Source organism: Erithacus rubecula (assembly GCF_903797595.1).
Source record: "Erithacus rubecula genome assembly, chromosome: 15".
Lineage (NCBI taxonomy): Eukaryota > Metazoa > Chordata > Aves > Passeriformes > Muscicapidae > Erithacus > Erithacus rubecula.
Window position 1 is genome coordinate 11,062,430 of NC_136667.1, and position 17,616 is coordinate 11,080,045.

At 41.0% G+C, this 17,616-nt stretch overlaps 2 protein-coding genes across 4 annotated transcripts; one reads left to right on the forward strand and one right to left on the reverse strand.

Annotated features, from left to right (window-relative positions):
• Window positions 1-1,169: 1,169 nt before the first annotated feature.
• PSMD10 (proteasome 26S subunit, non-ATPase 10) lies at window positions 1,170-5,429 on the reverse strand. Of its 2 annotated transcripts, none has more exons than XM_079318614.1 (5): window positions 5,232-5,422; window positions 5,030-5,128; window positions 3,939-4,085; window positions 3,665-3,831; window positions 1,170-2,681 (listed from the first exon to the last, which is right to left on the reverse strand). In XM_079318614.1, the coding sequence occupies exons 1-5, from the start codon at window positions 5,343-5,345 to the stop codon at window positions 2,528-2,530; spliced, it is 681 nt and encodes a 226-aa protein (XP_079174740.1). In that variant the 5' UTR covers window positions 5,346-5,422; the 3' UTR covers window positions 1,170-2,527. The 2 variants fall into 2 exon arrangements, with proteins under 2 accessions (XP_079174740.1, XP_079174741.1); XM_079318615.1 differs by lacking the exon at window positions 1,170-2,681 and adding an exon at window positions 2,696-2,954 and having other exon boundaries at window positions 5,232-5,429.
• Window positions 5,430-5,489: 60 nt separating this feature from the next.
• ATG4A (autophagy related 4A cysteine peptidase) lies at window positions 5,490-17,599 on the forward strand. 2 transcript variants are annotated; one of them, XM_079318609.1, is made up of 13 exons: window positions 5,490-5,627; window positions 7,151-7,261; window positions 8,359-8,430; window positions 8,779-8,877; window positions 10,743-10,844; window positions 11,375-11,447; window positions 12,336-12,415; window positions 13,387-13,574; window positions 13,677-13,755; window positions 14,668-14,813; window positions 15,386-15,442; window positions 16,288-16,399; window positions 16,708-17,599. In XM_079318609.1, the coding sequence occupies exons 1-13, from the start codon at window positions 5,618-5,620 to the stop codon at window positions 16,770-16,772; spliced, it is 1,194 nt and encodes a 397-aa protein (XP_079174735.1). In that variant the 5' UTR covers window positions 5,490-5,617; the 3' UTR covers window positions 16,773-17,599. The 2 variants fall into 2 exon arrangements, with proteins under 2 accessions (XP_079174735.1, XP_079174736.1); XM_079318610.1 differs by lacking the exons at window positions 13,387-13,574; window positions 13,677-13,755.
• Window positions 17,600-17,616: the final 17 nt, after the last annotated feature.

A 17,616-nucleotide genomic window follows, 5' to 3' on the forward strand; every position in this document is an offset into this window, starting at 1 on the left:
GGTTTCGGCTTCTTCGTTTTTCTCCGTGCATCCTCACCTGGCTGGATTAAAAGCAGTTTCAGAAGCGACTACTACTACATTTTCTAGCGGTCATTTCCACATGAAAAACGGACTTAAAAGGTAATCTTTCTATTGTTTGTGGGCAAAGGGAACAGAAATAGACCCACAGACACGGCGTGTACCGACTGAAGGATCTCTGGAGTCAGCGGGGTGGGGGGGGTGGCAGCTGTAGCAGCAGCTGCAGTCCGTTTGCTGAACTGTAACTTTTTCTACGAATTTCTAATTTGATACCATTTAGGTAGCAATTTAGGTGACTACTATGTCCTCCCCTATGTCTACTGCCCTAATTCGTCCCCACCTTTTGATAGAAAAAGCATTTTGTACATCTACTCTTATGTTTTCTACCCCATAGCAATAAATTTTGCTATTTCTTTTTATCCTGTTTTATCCCTGGTTGCTCAATATAAGTACCGATACATATATTATCGCTTTTTCGTCAGCTAGAATTCACAATCTCAGATTCCCCATTTTTTACCCTTTCAAACTCCCAGTCTGGACCGCTCTGTGGCGGCACTTCCTCACACATGTACCCATTCACACGTGTGTGTTCCACGCCTCAAGTCTTCGATCGCACATTTTTCTCAACCCTTTCTGGCCGCTGTCTCACCAGCTCACTTGGCTGTATCGCCACGATTCAAGATCGTGTCTCCGTGGCTCGTTTGGTTACGTGTTCCCCGTTCCCTGTGTCTCCTGAGATGCAATGTCTTTCCCGGCTCTCGGCCGTTCCGCACGGCTCGCTTGGCCGAGCTCTGCCACGATTCGAGATTGTGTTTGCCAGTTCACGTCCGCCGGCTCCTCCAGCAGTGTCTGCTCCTGTGTGTTCAGTGCCTTCCGCAGCCCTGTGCACTCACACTCGGGTCTCTGCTGCCTGGTTCTTGTCTTTGCTTGTTTCGTGCAGTCCTGTGGCTGGCTATAGTTGCAGCCTTTCACTACTCTGTATATTTTCTGCTTGAATTTTGTTTTGCTGCAGGCTGTTCATTCATGACTTTGTGTAATCCGTTTTCAAGTGCCACCTAGGCTTGGCTCGTGTCCTTTTCAAGGCAGACAAGCTCACAGTGTTCCACTATCACATTGAGATCACCAGATGTAATAATTCAGCCAAGACTCCATTTTCTTCATGCAAGAAAAGCCAATTCTTTATTCACACAACTAATTTTATACAGGTTTTACAGACCTCATGTGCAACTTTAATTGGTTAATAGCTTTCTTGCCAATCACTCTATTGGTTAGTAAAAGGTATTTTATTTGTCCATCAAATCTCTCTATTCTTGAATTGTTCACATATTTCTTCACTGATTCTCATGGGATAAATCCATTATTTGCCCAGGTGCAGTTGTTTTTCACTCAGGAATAGTTTGTTGTGTTTACAAACTCTCATTCCCAAGACTGTTTTCATATGGGAACTTAATAACCACTTAGCGGCGCTTTAGAAGAATTGAAATTAATTTAGCAGAGCAAGGCCTGATATTATAAAGCCTTTCTTTTACAATTCTTCTACCTCTCAATTACAAATTCCATCCTTTGTTCAAGGGGAAATCTATTCACTGGTGTAAAAAATGATCTTATCAACATCAGGACAGGAGGTCACTTTTCAGACACTGCCTTGTAATAACTTACTATCAGGATTTGCTATGAATAAATAAAGGTTAAACTAGGCTTCTGTCATAAGATGGTAAACTGCAAGTGTTAGTGCTGCATATGGGAGTCAAAGAGAACAGAAAGAGAAACCTACAAAAGGAGCAAGAAGAAAAAATATTAAAGTCAAAGTACATCCCAGAGGAGTATCCGGATTCATCCATTATAAAACAGTGTATTTGCAGAGGTAACCATGAAACTGCCTGCATTCTGCAAGTAGTCGAGTGCACTTCATCAAATTAATGTATTTAAAGACTCAGAAAAACAGGATAATAACAGTAACAACAGAAAAGCTTTAAACACTCAGATTTCACTTAATACACCAAGAGCAGCAAAAACTGATACAATTATCTAAGTAACTGAGCAAACTGCATTGACAAAGAAATATAGTATAGCTTAGAATCATGTGGAGAAAGACAATAAGTACTCACTAAACCCCCCACACAAATCACAAAGGCTAAGACAAAAAACAAATACTCTAGAATAAATCAAAAATTGGCTTTAAATGGTTAAAACATTTTTGGTCCTTTTCTTTAAAGAAATAATTCTAAACTGGGATCTGAAGCAGAAGGAATACCACATTTATACACATCACACTGTAGACTGAAAGAAAACTGCAAGATATTGAAAAAGACTTTAAAATCAATGAACTATTTAATTAAGAAGAAGTACAAAGAATTGCTTTGGCACTACACTTGAAGGACAGCTTCAATAAAAACATTTTGTTACCATGCTGATACCATACATGACGTCCTAGTTGAACTGTCAAAATATGAAGTTTGCAGTCTTAAGTAGAAGCATAACAGGAGAGAGACTCAAGGGAAGCCCCGCTCTAGCCTTCCACCATTTTTTTAAGGATGGCTCCCAGGCCACCCTTTGCCACTTTCAGTGGGGTCAGCTCTTCTTTATTCTCAATGTGAATACTTGCACCATGAGACACTAGCAGCTTTGCCTCCTCCACTCTCTCTTCATCGCAGGCTAAATGACTGCAGTGAGAACAAGAAACCCACAGCCACTGTTAAATTGTCTATGCTTTTAAAGAGCAATAATTACACCATGCCAAAATGACAGTGTGAATGTTGGGGGAGATGTATCTGAGTACAACAAATCCACAAGCAGCCAACTACCTAGACAGATTCCAAAGCTTAATGTCCAGTCACTGCTGTCATTAAGCAACACAAGAACATTCCTCCCACTGCTTCTCTTTGCAATGTTAAGACAGTTCTTTCTGTAAGGATTTGGCTCTGCAGTCAGCAAAGCTAAACAGAATATAATCCATGGTGAGAATGGAAAATGGCAATCTTCATTAAATTTAAGGTGAGAAATAAATTGTCCGATGCTAAAAAATAATGAGTTACTGCAAATGCTTTTTTCCATTTGGCACAGTATCCTAGGAAGAACTGTGTGCACTCAAGGACCATACTGGGGTTTATATACAGTTAAAACATGCTGCTTGATCTTATTCCCAGCAAAATCTGGATCCTACTGTGGTTTTGACACCAACTTCAAAGTATCTGTAACCCTTACAGATTCAAATTGATCTCTAAGATAACAAAAAACACTGGGCTGATTGTACTTCAACTGCAAATCATTTTCTTTAGAGGTGAAGAAAAGCTTCTGAAATGAGTTCTTGCTTGGCAGGATGGAGCAGACCAGCCTGCAAGACCAGTTCCTTTGACTCTGATGTCATTAGCTCACTTTCTCCCCTGTAGCAGCAACCATATTCTAGATTAATACAAAACATGTTCTATACTCTTTAAGTAGCTGCAGTAACACAAATTAAAATGTGCATGTACAGACCACTAAGGCAAAATACTAAGTATGACTTTCTGAAATACTTTTTAATGGCACAGGGATGTGAAATAACAGAGTATTTTGAGGCACTGAAAAATTAGAAAAAGACATTGAAGTAATGGAGTTTCATTTCACATTACGCTATATTAAGCAAAATAAAAATAAAAATACTTACAGAGGAGTATTCCCTTCAGAGTCCCGTATATCCACAGTTGCATTGTGCTGCACAAGGATCTGTACCATTTTTAGGTTTCCTTTGGCTGCTGCTCTGTGTAACGGGGTGGATTCAAAATGATCTGTTGCATCCGGATCTGCTCCGTTCTCCAAAAGCATGATTGCAATCTGAGTATGTTGAAAGAGAAAGGAGCAGGGGAGGAGGATGTGGACTTAATATACCTAAATCCTTCTTCCAAGAACACTACTACCTCCAGTAGCTTAGGTAGACATACCTCCTGCTTATTTTTGGAGGCTGCATAATGCAGGGGCGTGCAGCCATTCTGATTGACAGCATTTACATGAGCACCCTTAGCAATGAGGGCTTTCACAATTTCATCACGGCCTGCTGAAGCAGCAATGTGCAAGGGAGTCCAACCAGCCTACAGAGACAAGGAGAAATCCACATTATTTAAATCATGACTTTCAGGCAGAAAAACATGATAATGTGTAACCCAGACAAACCTGACCTACTCACACTGCACATATTCTCAGCAGTGTAAAGCTAAACATTATTGATTTGCACTATATGCAAGGCTCATGTCTTCTTACATGCTTGCATTCAGTACCTGGAAAAAGCTGCCAGTTAAATGAGATAAATCACTATGCAGTTATGCATGGTATCTTTGCAGAACACTTTGTCCCTGCAGAATTTACACTAGTGCCTTTTTAAGAACAAACAGCAGTAGTAGAAAAGGGTGTTTAAAAGTTTCTGCAAATTTTTCTATATCCTATTCTCTATACTGATGAGACATTTCCTTCTTTATGGATGACATTTAAGATGCTTTGGAATGGATGGTAATTTCAACTCTTCCTCCAGAACAGGAGCAGGCCATCTCCTTTCCAACTCTGAAATGACTGAACCTGCACCTGCTTCATTAATGTCTTCCCCAATAGAAATCTTCAGGGTGCCACATGATTTGGCACAAAATATTTGAGACCTCACACCGAGATAAAGGTAATGTGAAAGCCCCAAGAACCACCCAAACACTTCTGGTTTTGCAACTTCCTTTGTAAGAACAGTTCTCCTAAAATTCCGGAACAATAAGCAGATCTCAAATCTCCTCCTCAAGCCTATTTCCACACGAACTGTGAAATACTTCACCCTGTCTTCCCAGAGCACAGAGAGCAGCCTGGACTTTCCCAAGGATCAGATACCGCGCCGGGCTCACCAGCCGACGGGAGAAGGGGGAGAGGGCAGAGGGAACCGGCCCCGGCTGAAACCGCGACAGCACCTGCGCGCCCGGACCGGACCGGACCGGACCGGACCGCCCCGCACGGCGGCCCACGCTCCCTCACCGCACCAGGGCAGGGCGGCAGCACTCACGTCGTCCTTATCGTTCACAGGCACGCCAAGCCCGAGGAGGAGGTCTGCGATGTCCGTGTGTCCCGCCGAGCAGGCCCAGTGCAGCGCGGTGCGGTGATCCTGCGGGAGGAAAGCGCTGAGCGGGGCAAGGGCAGAGAACGGCTGGCAGGAGCCGTCCCGCGGGGAGCCGCCCCCAGGCCGCCCGGGACCGCAGCCGGCTGACCTGGTCTGCCCGCGTGGCCTGGGCCCTGTCGCGGAGCAGCAGCGCCCGCAGCTCCTCGAGGCGCCCCGCGAATGCCAGGTTACACACGGCCACGTTCGACACCGCGCCCTCCATGCTGCCCCCGCGCCACCCCGCCCACCGGGCGGGGCCAAGCCCGCGAGTCTCCAATCAGAAGGGCGCCGGGGCCCAGTCCAGCCAATCGCACCTATCCTCCTGCTCCGCCTGTCTCTCGGGCCGCGGGGGCTGATGGGTTTTGTAGTCCCGCGGCGCGGGGGCGGTACGCTCCCGGCGGGTGGTGGGACTGCAGCTCCCAGAGCGCCCCGCGGCGCGTCCGTGTTGTGCCTCCGTGTCGGGGCGAAGGGGAGGAGGATGGTGACAGCGGGAGGATGGAGGCCGGTGAGGGGCGCGGGCACGGCTGGCGGGGCGGCGCTGAGGGGCTAGGCCGGGGCTCCAGTGGAGCCGCCGGCGGCGGAAGACACCCGCGGGCTAAGGGGCGGGGGGGGGGGAACGGCGCGGGTGGCGCCTTGCGGTCTGCCCTGAGGGGTCTCCTGGCACTTGGGGTCCCGCGGCCTCTCCTGGGGCCGGGGCTGGGGGCCTCGGGCTCGGGCCGGGCTCGGGGGGGCTCGGCCGGGGCGCGGAGCGGCCTGAGCCGGGGCACCGGAGCCAGACCTGCCGGCCCCGCTCTGGGAGGCGCCGCAGCTCGGCGGAGCGCTGTGGGGGGAGCGCCGGCACGGGGAAGAAAACCCCGGGAAGGAAAAAGAAGCCCTGGCGCTATGTTCTCATATGGTCCGAGGTGTCCTACGGCAGCGGGGGCGAGAGACGAAGGGGGCGCAGGTGCCTCCGGTTGGATTTCGGGGGTCTAGAGTGTCTTAAGACTTTGGAGTCAAAAATAGGTGGTTTGCTGTCGAAGTGCAGTGAGCGACGGCTTTTCTGGCGGAGAATGCAGAGCACGGTGCGAGAGGTTGTTTTGCTGAGCTGCCAGCCCTGGAGGAGCGGTGGTGGTGTTTAACACTGCCTGCGAGCACGGTCAATGTCGGGGCCCCGTGCTCCAGCCAGAGGATGGTGCAGGCCCTTGTTGATTGCTGAAATGTATATATTTTTAAATGGAATCTCTTTACCTATATACTTTTTGTGCTCTTTACATATACGTACATATATATATTTACCTGCTGATTATTTATTCTTTGTACTGGATATATGTGCACTTACTTGAAGAGTAGGAGGAATTGTTTGCTATAATTTTTAACTTCTGTTTTTTAGCAGTATATTCCTTAAGATTGTTATCTAAAATAAATTATTTTGATTAATTTTTACACTTGAAGGTTGTTTCACTCTTCTGAAAAAGCACCATTTTAATGATCTAGAAAATGGTGGGACCGACTGCTTTTGGTGTCAATTGTAATTCGATATTTTTCACTATTTTTCACAAATAGATGTGGTATTGAATAATAACATTAATATACCTTTTTTTTTTCTGAAGTGTTTCAAATCTCTAACTGGGAAAGTAAAGCCCAGTCTTGCTAACACTTTTCACTCTGATTTGTATTTTTTCTACATTTCAGATCAAGCTGTGGTGCCTATTTTTTTTTTCCTTTCCTCATTATCTTGAATCAAATCTCATCCTCACTGCAGTCATCCCAAACTTCTGTCACTGGCTTCAGTGAGACTGCTTATAATCAAGGTGTTATTCCTGGTGTTCTCTCAGCACTTATTGAGGATCCAAGTAAAAACCAAGGCATTGACTATTTCAGTGTCAGAACAGCTTTTAAGGGAGAAAATTAAAAGCAGCTGGCAGCATTGCTCAGAAGCCCCTAAAGCTGCAAAGACTTGTTACAACTGGTTCAGTTTGAGAGCCCCTAGCTGTGCATAAAAGAGCAAGGGGATAAAATGGAGTTTGAATTTTGTGTATTCCTGTTCAGTTTTATCTAGGTATGAAAACCAGATCACTATTTTGTCAGACTACTTAGAAGAGTTTCCAGAAACTGATGAGCCAGTGTGGATTTTAGGAAGGCAACACCACCTGAACACAGGTATCTTTAGAATTGAATTGTCTGTAACACCTGTAGAATATTCATAGATTCACATGCAGCAACAGCTCCTGGTTTCCTTGTGTTCCCTAAATGTCTTGTGAGGGAAGTTTGTTCTTTTTCATCAATGAGGCACCAAGTATGAGCAGTGAAATTCCTCCTGTACAAAAATCAGAACCAAGGCCAATGTGCTTCCACTTGTAATTCATGAAATATTATCACACTCATAGCAAAGGCTGTCAGATGTGAGCCTGGTCACTTCACAACATCAGGTTCTCAGAAATAAACACATAAATTACTTCTGGGAAATGTTCAGCATTATTGAAGTAATTTTCCTATGAGGGGTGCTGTCTGCAGCCTGTTACTTGCAACTAAAATGATATTTCAAATAATAATAGTAAGTTAATCTATGGCACATACTGCATTTTAGTGAAAATAAATACATGACTTAAAAGTTGGAGCAGAGTAAAGTATTTATATAAAAATAAGATTTCAGAAATTAGTTTTATTCCTTGGGGAGAAGACAGGGGCATCCTCCTGTGGCACATGACAAAAGCAGTGGCCACCAATTCAAGCATGATGTTAAGGACAGCCAAGGGTGCTGCATGCAGCCTTGATTAGCTGAAGAATTCTTTGGAAAAGCCAGCCAGTCTGAGCCACAGCTAAGGAAAAAAAAGAGAGGTTTAATTCAATTTAACATTATTAACCTTTTCTTAAAATTACTTTCTGTTGGGTTTGGAGGTAAAGTGTAATTCCATGTTGATTTGCATGTAGAATGTCTTAACCTGCTTTACCAGTTCTTTCCTGAGGACATAGTTCTCCATAGTTGTTTTATTCAGGCTGAGCATAGTCATCCCAAACACCTTGTAAAACTTTATTGGCTAATTATTATTTAATCCTTAATAAGTTAAATTTAATTAGCAGTCTGCAAAATATCTCTGTGTTTAAACTGCTAAAAATGTTTTTGAGTATTAAGAGTCTTATATGTAAAAGCTAACAGGAGGCTTCCATGCACTCTATATATTGACTGTGCAGGGATAATTTGAGTTTTTCAGTTTTAGTCTGTTTTAATAATTTATTCCCTCTTAAAATCATTCCAGACAAATCTAAGTTATTGTTGGACATAAGTGCTCGTCTCTGGTTTACATATAGAAGAAAGTTTTCTCCTATTGGTGAGTATGCAGCATTCCAACTGCCTCACTATGGATTATCAGAATTAGTGATGATGTTGGGGACTGAAAAGTTAGTTTTACAGTACTAGAATGTTTTGGTCATAATTTAACTGTGTATGCAAACAAAAGATTAAAACTATTAAAATCAGTGTTCGCTTGTAGCTGTATATAATCAGGTCTTCATGTTTGTGGGGCAAGCTGTGGAGTGACACCAGCACTGTGGAGAGAAAGGAGCTGGTTCAGTGCCTTTAACCTGTATGGCAGTTGTTAGAGGTTTGACTGTGAGGTTCCTTCAGCAGCTGGGCTCTTTGCAGAGCCCATGCTGACTGTCAGCAACTCTGTTCCCAGGAGGCACCGGCCCCTCGTCTGACGCAGGCTGGGGATGCATGCTGAGATGTGGGCAGATGATGCTGGCCCAGGCACTGATCTGCAGACATTTAGGAAGAGGTGAGTACTGTTGCTGAGGCAACTTTTGTGTTATTTGGAGGTTTAATTTTTGTTGTCATTTTCCATAAAAACATAAAACCAAAATTTGTTAATGAAACCTTCTGTGATGCCCTGATAAAGTTGTTAATGAACTATTCTTGTCTGATGAGGCAAAATCATGTCAGCCTTAAGCAGAGAAATAAAAACAGAGGAAGCACAGACAACTAGGGAATCACACTGTTATTTTATAAATCTTTTTGAGGCATACCCAAGTTGAACCAAGGGAAAACTTGCCACCATGGGTCTGGGTTCTTCCCTTCTTTTCATTACATAGCCACCAAAATGCTCTAGCCCAAGGTGACTGTGTGAATAGTGACCAAGTGATAGACACCACACAAAGTACTTCACAAACTGAATTACCAAAATACAAGTATTGGTCTAATACTGATACTCAACTGTGACGGACAAAAGACTCTCTAACAATTGAAAGTTAGAAAGTGAATGTTTATTCAGTGCTGGGCAGCAGCATGAGGTAATCCTCTAATGCACACTGCAAAATCACAGGTGATCACAAAGTCTATTTATTAGCAAAGGTTTCAAACAAATACATATTCATAATAACAGCCCCTCCCATCCCCAGCTTCCTGTGGTAATTAGCTTGAATAGCTATTAAGCATGCGTGATTGACTTCTTAAATTAAGTCTGGGGTCTTTTTTGTGGGGAAGGGTCTTAAAAGGAGAAGTAAGGCGAGTCTTCCTCACCCTAAATTCTTGACCTTTTCTATCACTGACAATACAAATGATTTCTGGGCATAGTCTAATTTTCCAAAGAATGGGTTTCTGGTTGCATTGTCTATGTTCTTTTGAATCTGCTCACTAGTTTTGTCTTTTTTTCCATTGTAAGCACAGCTGAGCAAACATGAAATGACAATCAATTATTTAAGTTTCAGATAACTACTGCCTTCTAACTCTTAATTATTTTCAGCAAGGTAACTAAAATCCTAATTTTCTAAGATTAGTGTTTCAAAACTACTCACCATCAGCCCAAGTCCAAACCCCACAGCAGACCCCACTAGTGCCTGCTCTTAATCCTGTACTAACACTCCATATCCCAGGGTCACAGGTGAGTGTTGTAGGTCTGCTCTGTGTCTCACTCTTCTGTCAATTACCTTGCTGTGGTTGGGTCTGTCATCCTTCTGCTCTTTTGTCACGGTTTCTATGGCAGCGTGATTTGTGGATTTAACCACTTTAATAACTGAATCCACAGAAGGATTTATCCACTTGAATAACTGAATTCACAAAATGGTAGTGCAAAGATTTAACTGAAGGAGTAGGCAAACAACATATTTATTACCTGAGAAAAACTAGACCTTGAATTTTCAGTATGGGCTTCTCTATCAGTAAATATGAGGTAACTATCTTATGTTAGAAGCAGAAACTCACGTGGCAAAGCCATGATTTGGATATTGCTGTGGGAGAGGGCCAGCGTTGTGTTTGGAATTTGCTTTATGAGTCCTATTATTCTCCAAATGCTTGCAAATCTAATAAAGTCCAAATAGAACAGATACTTTTAAACAGTCCTGGAAGCTTACACAGAACAATAGCTATCAATTCTCAGCAGTGATCACTCAGGATATATTTACAGTTGGCATTGTTATTTTAGTTTCCCAGTTTTCACACGATATCATGTGATAATAAATGACAGGGTGTGACTTCTAGGATCTCTGAATAAAACAATATTTATCTAAATAATATTAGAGATGCAGTGTCTGTTAAGGTCTCTTTGTATGGCTTTCTGCTGTCTAGAAATTTGTTCAGTACAAACATTGAAATGTTTGTAATAATGAAAACATTATTTTTTAATCGGTGTGACTTTTTTCCGGTAAGATTGGCAATGGGAAAAACACAAAAAACAACCAGAAGAATATCATAGAATCTTACGGTGCTTTCTGGATAGAAAAGATTGCTGTTATTCCATCCATCAAATGGGTAAGAACACACATCAACTTCCTTTTGTCTTCTGAAATTCCTGCAGTGTTGACATTTTCTCATTTGAAATAAGTTAATTAAATATTTTTAAAATGTAGTTATGAAGACAATGTATGTATTATATATAAATAAAAATGTATGCAAGTGGGTACAAAGTATAATAATTCAGGGATATTATTCACTAAGACATAAATAAATCTGTATTCTAGAATCTTGCTCTTAATAAAGCTTACAAGTATTGGGTAACTGAGTTGATAGTATTAAAATAGACAGTCATAAAACTTACTGCTGTAATTTGTAAGTAAGGATGTATTTGTAATTATCAATACAGTTTACAAACATTTTGCAAGGGAACTAGCAGTCATTAAGTTTTGAAGAGAGTATAGATTGAGAAAATAATTGTTGCTAAATATGTCTTGCACTTGCTCTAGAATATTTGTCAAGGTATTAGTAGGCCATGCTGTTTGACATAGCCTGTGACCAGCCTCTCTGTGCTCTTTTCCTGTGTTTGTTTTCCCTTACAAAAACAGCACAGATGGGTGTTGGAGAGGGGAAGTCCATTGGAGAATGGTTTGGACCAAATACAGTTGCTCAAGTACTGAAGTAAGTCATGTCAGTGGTTCCCTCAGAATGTGCTCCCGGGGCTGCTGAGTTTGGAGACTGTGCAGGGCTGCTGGAGAAAACATGGAAGCTCCTCCTAGTCCAGAAGCCACACTAGAGCTGACTTTGCTGAGGGATAGGTGAACATACCAGATTTCAGACGAGGCTGAACTGCAGGTCCTGGGTGCCATTTGCTGTAGCCCTGGGACAAACACGTTCTGGAGAGAGAAAGGAGATAAAGGATGTCCTGGCCTCCAGCTCCTTTTCCTTACAAATTCTTCATGACTCACATACCAGTTTTTCAGGCTTATTTTAATCAACCAACACCACCTGTGCAGCTTAAGAGATCACTTACCCAGAGTTCTGGACATCACACAAAATGGACAGAAACCTGCGTGCTATTATGCCACCATCCTAGATTTTGGGTGCCAAAATCTTGAGCTGCTCTGGCTTTTAACAACCTGAAATAGTTTAGTGGAATTTCTTAAGCACAAAGTAATGTGAAAAACTGGCATAATAATTTTTTTCTTCTCTACATAATGTCAGGCACCACAGGCAGAATCCCACAGAAGAATCCAAACATTGCAATAAAAAGTAATAAACTTAATTATGTGGTTGAGCTATTACTATCTCTGAATTTTGCAAAAGGACAAAACAGTTTTCACATGGTATAGTGTGTGTGCTTTTCCTGGAACCACTCACTGTTATTTTTTTCTAAATATGTTAAACATTAAAAGTTATCTTTCTGTTACATGGAGACTTAAAAAACCCCAATTTTTCTTTTCCAAATAAATTACTTTTTTTACTCGAGAACCATTTAACTGTCCTGAGTTAAAAGCTACCCTCATGGTCCTATTAAGCTTTTACAATTATTGCCTCTATGTTTTCTAGGAAGCTTGCTTTATTTGATGAATGGAATTCATTAGCAGTTTATGTTTCTATGGACAATACAGTGGTCATCGAAGACATCAGTAAGTGAAACCAGAGTTTTTGCTTTAATATTTCAGGAGATATTCAAGAGTAGCTGAAGCTCAAGGCAAATTTAATTGTTTGGACAAACTACTTCTGGGGTCATTAGGGTAGTGGTTGGATTTGATGATATTGAATGTCTTTTCTGTCTTAAATTATTTGATGATTCTTTCCTTGGTGAGTTTTTGAATTGACTTCACTCTCTTAAATGTGTTTTAAGTATGATCAAAATACTGGGACCATCCCTATTTGTTCCCAGGGTAAGAAAAGGAGTAAAGGAAATGGATACTCAGGTTTGGAGTTTCAAAAATAAAGTTAGCACAGAACAGTGAGGTGTTTTTGGTGACCAACTTACATGCTGTGTGGATGAGACAATGGAGTTTGGTCTGTGCTACCTTAACTGCCACTCCAGCAATGGAATGAAGTTGCAGTATGTAAAAATACTGAGAATTGCTAGTAATAATAGAGTTTGCCAGAAATTTGCTTTTGTCAGGCAAAAGGGAAATGAGGGACAGATCCTTCAGAAATGTGCTCCATTTTCAGTTGTAAGAACGATGAGTTTACAAGTGGTATTTAGCCACAGCCTGGTTCTACTTTAGTCCCTACTTCTGCTTATTTTATGTCTACATCACTGGAAGTGAAGAGTTTCCTGAAGAATTTCTAATGCTATATCATCTCTGCTATATCATCTCCCAGGCAAAGCATGACAGTGTTAATACTGCAAGTAGTAAATGTAACTTCAGTCTTAAACGTTCATCCCCTCTTTTTTCTCATGCTCACTAATGTGCCAGCACATACTCTGACTGCCAGAATTATTTCTACTAAATAGTCAGGATTTCCATGTCCTGCTCCATTTGTCTTAAAACAGGAGCTCTATAAAGCTGTCTGGAAAAGTAACTTAATTCATGATTGAGAGGAAGATCTGCTCTGTGTTCCTCTATGCATTCACTGATCTCTCCTTTTGTTCCCCCAGAGAAGATGTGCTGGTCCCCTGCCCAGAGCAGCAGCGTTGCCCACAGCAGTGCACACTTGCACAGAAGTGCTCTTGGCCAAAACAAGAACACAGCAGGATTGTGCCCAGGCTGGAAGCCCCTCTTGCTCATCATCCCTCTCCGGCTAGGGATTAATCACATCAATCCAGTGTATATTGATGCGTTTAAAGTAAGGGATTCCTCAGTGATTTGTTTGTGTATGTGAAAAAGTTCAGGTATCTGTTTTATCAATAAACAAATCAATTTAATTTTTCTCTCTTTGGACTCCTAGGAATGCTTTAAGATGCCACAGTCTTTGGGAGCATTAGGAGGGAAACCCAATAATGCCTATTATTTTATAGGATTTTTAGGTAAGGAAGAAAGAAACTTACTCCAAATATCCATATGACTGAAAGAGAAGGATTTTCTTTGGGAAGGGGCAGTAGTAAGCATTTTAAGCATGAGAATGGAGAAAAAGTAACATACCTCAGACACTTAAGGAACAGCATATGATAGGAACAGAAAAGGAGCAGCAAAGCTTGACAGGAAAATATGGAATGATATAAGCAAGAACAAGAGATTTAAGTTGATAGCATTTAGCAGGTGTCAGATGTCACTACTGCTTAAATACTGAATTTTTTCTAATCATTAATACTTTTTAGTGAGGAGTGTCTTGTTTTATTCTTTTGCTTTCTGGCTTTCTTGAATTACTGTTTCGTATTTTTCAATTTTTTCTCAAAGCAGGATGTCTTTCACCTTCTTCCATGTCTTCCTTTGTTAATTAATGCAATAATTGATCCCAGATTCAGTCTTTTATATTTCACACTGGTTTGATCTGTAACTTCTTGGATATTTTGTTCTGTCTTTTGTAAAAGTTGAGCTGTTTTAGTCAGACTTACTTGTTCAATTTCTGGGTGAATGCATAATGGGATTACAGATTGCATTTGTGGTCATCCTGTATCTTTGATCTGAGGAATGTTAGGGATTACTGCAGTTGAAAGTTTTAAAAAATGTACTGGACTTTGTGTAGATAAAAGAAAGTATGTGACAAAACTAGAAAAAACATTCAAAAATCTACCCTAAAAGGTAACAGTGGAAAATTATACTAAATGCCCTGTGGGATGCTGTTGTGCCTGGCTTTCCAGTTCTCTTAGACTCCCTAGCTAGAGGGTTGAGATACAGACTGTGCTGATAAATCCAGTTTATGTTTTACAAGTCTGGATGGAGTAAGTGTTTATTACTGCCTCTTGCTTGTTATCACCATATAGATTTTACCCCTCCAGGCAATGAGCTGATCTACTTGGACCCTCACACCACTCAGAGTTTTGTAGATTCAGAAGAAAATGGCACAGTTGATGACCAGAGCTTCCACTGCCAGCAAGCCCCACACAGAATGAAGATCATGAATTTGGACCCTTCAGTAGCTTTAGTAGGTGTTAGAAAATAATAAATGTGTGTACTTTATTCAAAGCAGTACCTCTGTGTATTAGTAAGGACAGAAAAATGTTTCCTTGATCACAGTCATGATCACTCTTCTGCAATCTAAAATTCAACACATAGTACATATTAACTGCATAGGATACATTAATCTTAGCTCAAGCAGGGAACCAACTGTTTGTATCCCAGGGAGCAAGTTTCCTGGGCAACACAGACCTTTTCCAAGAAGTACTTTGAAAGTCAAAGCAAGGAACTGAATCAGGTTACCTTATTTTATTCCATCACTATCATCTGTGCGTTGGTTGCTCTTGAGAAGATACTGACCTGAGCTTGTTTTATTTAATGTACAAATCTTCAAGTGGAATTACTTGTAGAAGTCATCCAGTAGAGGTCACAAGAATACTGTGGTAGTTGAAGAGATTGAGTCTGATCTCATGCCAGTATCCTTTGCTTTGGTTATGGGTAATGGATTGCCACTTGAGATATAACCCATACATAGATACCACAGCATCTTTGCTCATTGACATGTTGTATTTAATATTACTATGTGTATTCTTTCCTTAGGGCTTCTTTTGCAAAGAAGAATGTGATTTTGATAACTGGTGTAGTCTTGTACAAAAGGTATTGCTACTGTCATTTTTTGCTCTGTATGAAACCGTGGATACTGTTCTGTTTTAGTTAATGGAAATTCCCTGCCTGCAAATCAAATGATCCCCAGTGAAATGATCCCCACTAATGATTAGGGAGAGCTGACACTGCTGATGGAGCTTGTTGAGCATTTTGTAGCCCTGAGCCCTGGAAGAACAAGTACATACACCCCCTTCCTGAGTTTGTGTTCTGTTTGCAGTACTGCATTCATGGCTCATACCTAAATCATTTATTGAGAAACACAGCAAGCAGTTGGAATATTAAGCAACAGGAATGTGAATATGAGGTACCACCAACCAAAAGCATTTATTTACAAAAAGGCTACAGAAAGTAGCTTGTAAATAACTGAAGTAGAGGATATGATCTAGCTCATCTGATAGCAGTCAAATTTTGCTTCATAATAATTTGTTTCTTCAAAGCCTATCTTCCAAAATCTGTTGGAGTTTTTTTAGTAGATAGATCTGTCTTTTTTTCCCATTGATCAACAGAAAACTTGAGCACGAGAGGTCCAAGCAAGTAATTTACTTTTAAAAGGCAGGTATGTTCTTGGTATCTATATGCTCCATGTAAACAAAATTATAAATGTATGGACATCAAAGTTCATTGTAATGCAGTGATAACTTGTAGGAGAGTTTAAGAGATCCATCTTCCAGCTGTGTTTTCAAGCAGAACAATACTAGAGATATGTGAAGCAGTGATTCATGATGACAGTACCTGAAATAACAGGAATTTACAGCCTTTGTTCTTTGATAGGTATACAGTATTTAAAATGTTTTTAATTAAGCAGGCAGTTTTTTTGGTTTGTATTCTGTCCTCAGGAGATTCTAAAGCAACAGAGCCTACGGATGTTTGAGCTGGTCCAGAAGCACCCACCACACTGGCCTCCTTTCATACCTCCAACCAAGCCAGAAGTGACAACCACAGGAGCAGGTGTGGTACCACTGAAAGTGCTGCTGGGCATCAGAGTGGGGCTCCTCAGCCAACAGGAGAACCATCACAGGTGGAATACCTGGGCTTTCCTGAGGATCAAGCAATCACTGCATGATTAAGTGCCTTACTGTTATAGAGTATCAGTTACCCAAACAGGCCGTGTCCAATTTACAAGTGTTAGCACAATATTTTTTTAAATCTTCAAAAATATTTCAAAGGCAGCATTTCCAAAGTGGGGGAGGGCTTGAGGTTTTTTTTAGTAAACAAAATCAGGCATGTCTTTACATTCTAAATAATTTATTTTTCAGAACTCATTGAATCTACTGACAAGCTATTTGAATTGGAAGAAGAATTTGAAATCCTCAGTGTATGAAGGAAACTGTGGTCACCCTTCTGAGTATTGAACATATTGCTAATATTATTGCATTGACTTAAATTACACAGCCATGCTAGTCCAAAAGTGCCTGAAATCATGGATAACAGAGCACAAAACTCCAGCAGGGACAGTTTCTTCTGTCAAAGAGCTTCCCCAGATGGAAAGGCAGTGAAAGATTTTATTATAAGACCCTGAAAAGGAACTTCTTTTTAATGTGTGTCTTTCTTGAAGACAAATGGACCTCTGAGATTAAGGCAAAAATAAGTCCGTCAGTGGGCTGTATGTTTGGAGAAAGGAATAACACAAAATGGGTGTTTCTTGCTCTCGTATAATGCAATAGATTAGTTCTTAAAGTAAAACAGTCTTCAGTTAAGGAGGATGTTTATTTCTGTTCCTTCCCGTGGGCTGCATCATAGACAAAATGCATTGTCTTGTTTAAAAGATCAACTGGATCAGGAGAAAATTTTTTCCTTGTTAAATATTTTAACATGTATTTGAGCAACCACACTTTATGACAAAAATGTTTCTGTGAAAGGAACTATGTCTAACATATCCATTTTGCAATAGCCTTCCTGTTTCTGGGAGACCTCAAGAGGAACAGGAGCCTCAAATAGTTGATACAGATCACAACCACTGTTATAGCTATGATATATTTCACCTTGACCTTAAAGTTCAATCATTAAAACTTAGGCTGACTTTTCTTTTGGAGCTAAAGTAAGTCAAAGGTGGTTTAACTGTACCTTATTTATTATAAAAAAGATTTACACAAGTATCTCTGTTACTGCACTTTATCCGTGCATCTAATAAATTTCTTAAGCTTTTCATAGGTTGTATGCTGCTA

Bases quoted from the DNA above. Each gene is read 5' to 3' on its own strand.
- PSMD10 (XM_079318614.1), bottom strand. From the start codon at position 5,345: ATGGAGGGCGCGGTGTCGAACGTGGCCGTGTGTAACCTGGCATTCGCG. The intron at 3,832-3,938 runs GTATGTCTACCT...CAACATACTCAG, and splicing joins CCTCCAAAAATAAGCAGGAG to ATTGCAATCATGCTTTTGGA. The intron at 2,682-3,664 runs GTAAGTATTTTT...TTCTCACTGCAG, and splicing joins TCTGAAGGGAATACTCCTCT to TCATTTAGCCTGCGATGAAG.
- ATG4A (XM_079318609.1), top strand. The intron at 8,878-10,742 runs GTGAGTACTGTT...TTTTCCGGTAAG, and splicing joins CTGCAGACATTTAGGAAGAG to ATTGGCAATGGGAAAAACAC. The intron at 13,575-13,676 runs GTAAGGGATTCC...TTGGACTCCTAG, and splicing joins TGTATATTGATGCGTTTAAA to GAATGCTTTAAGATGCCACA.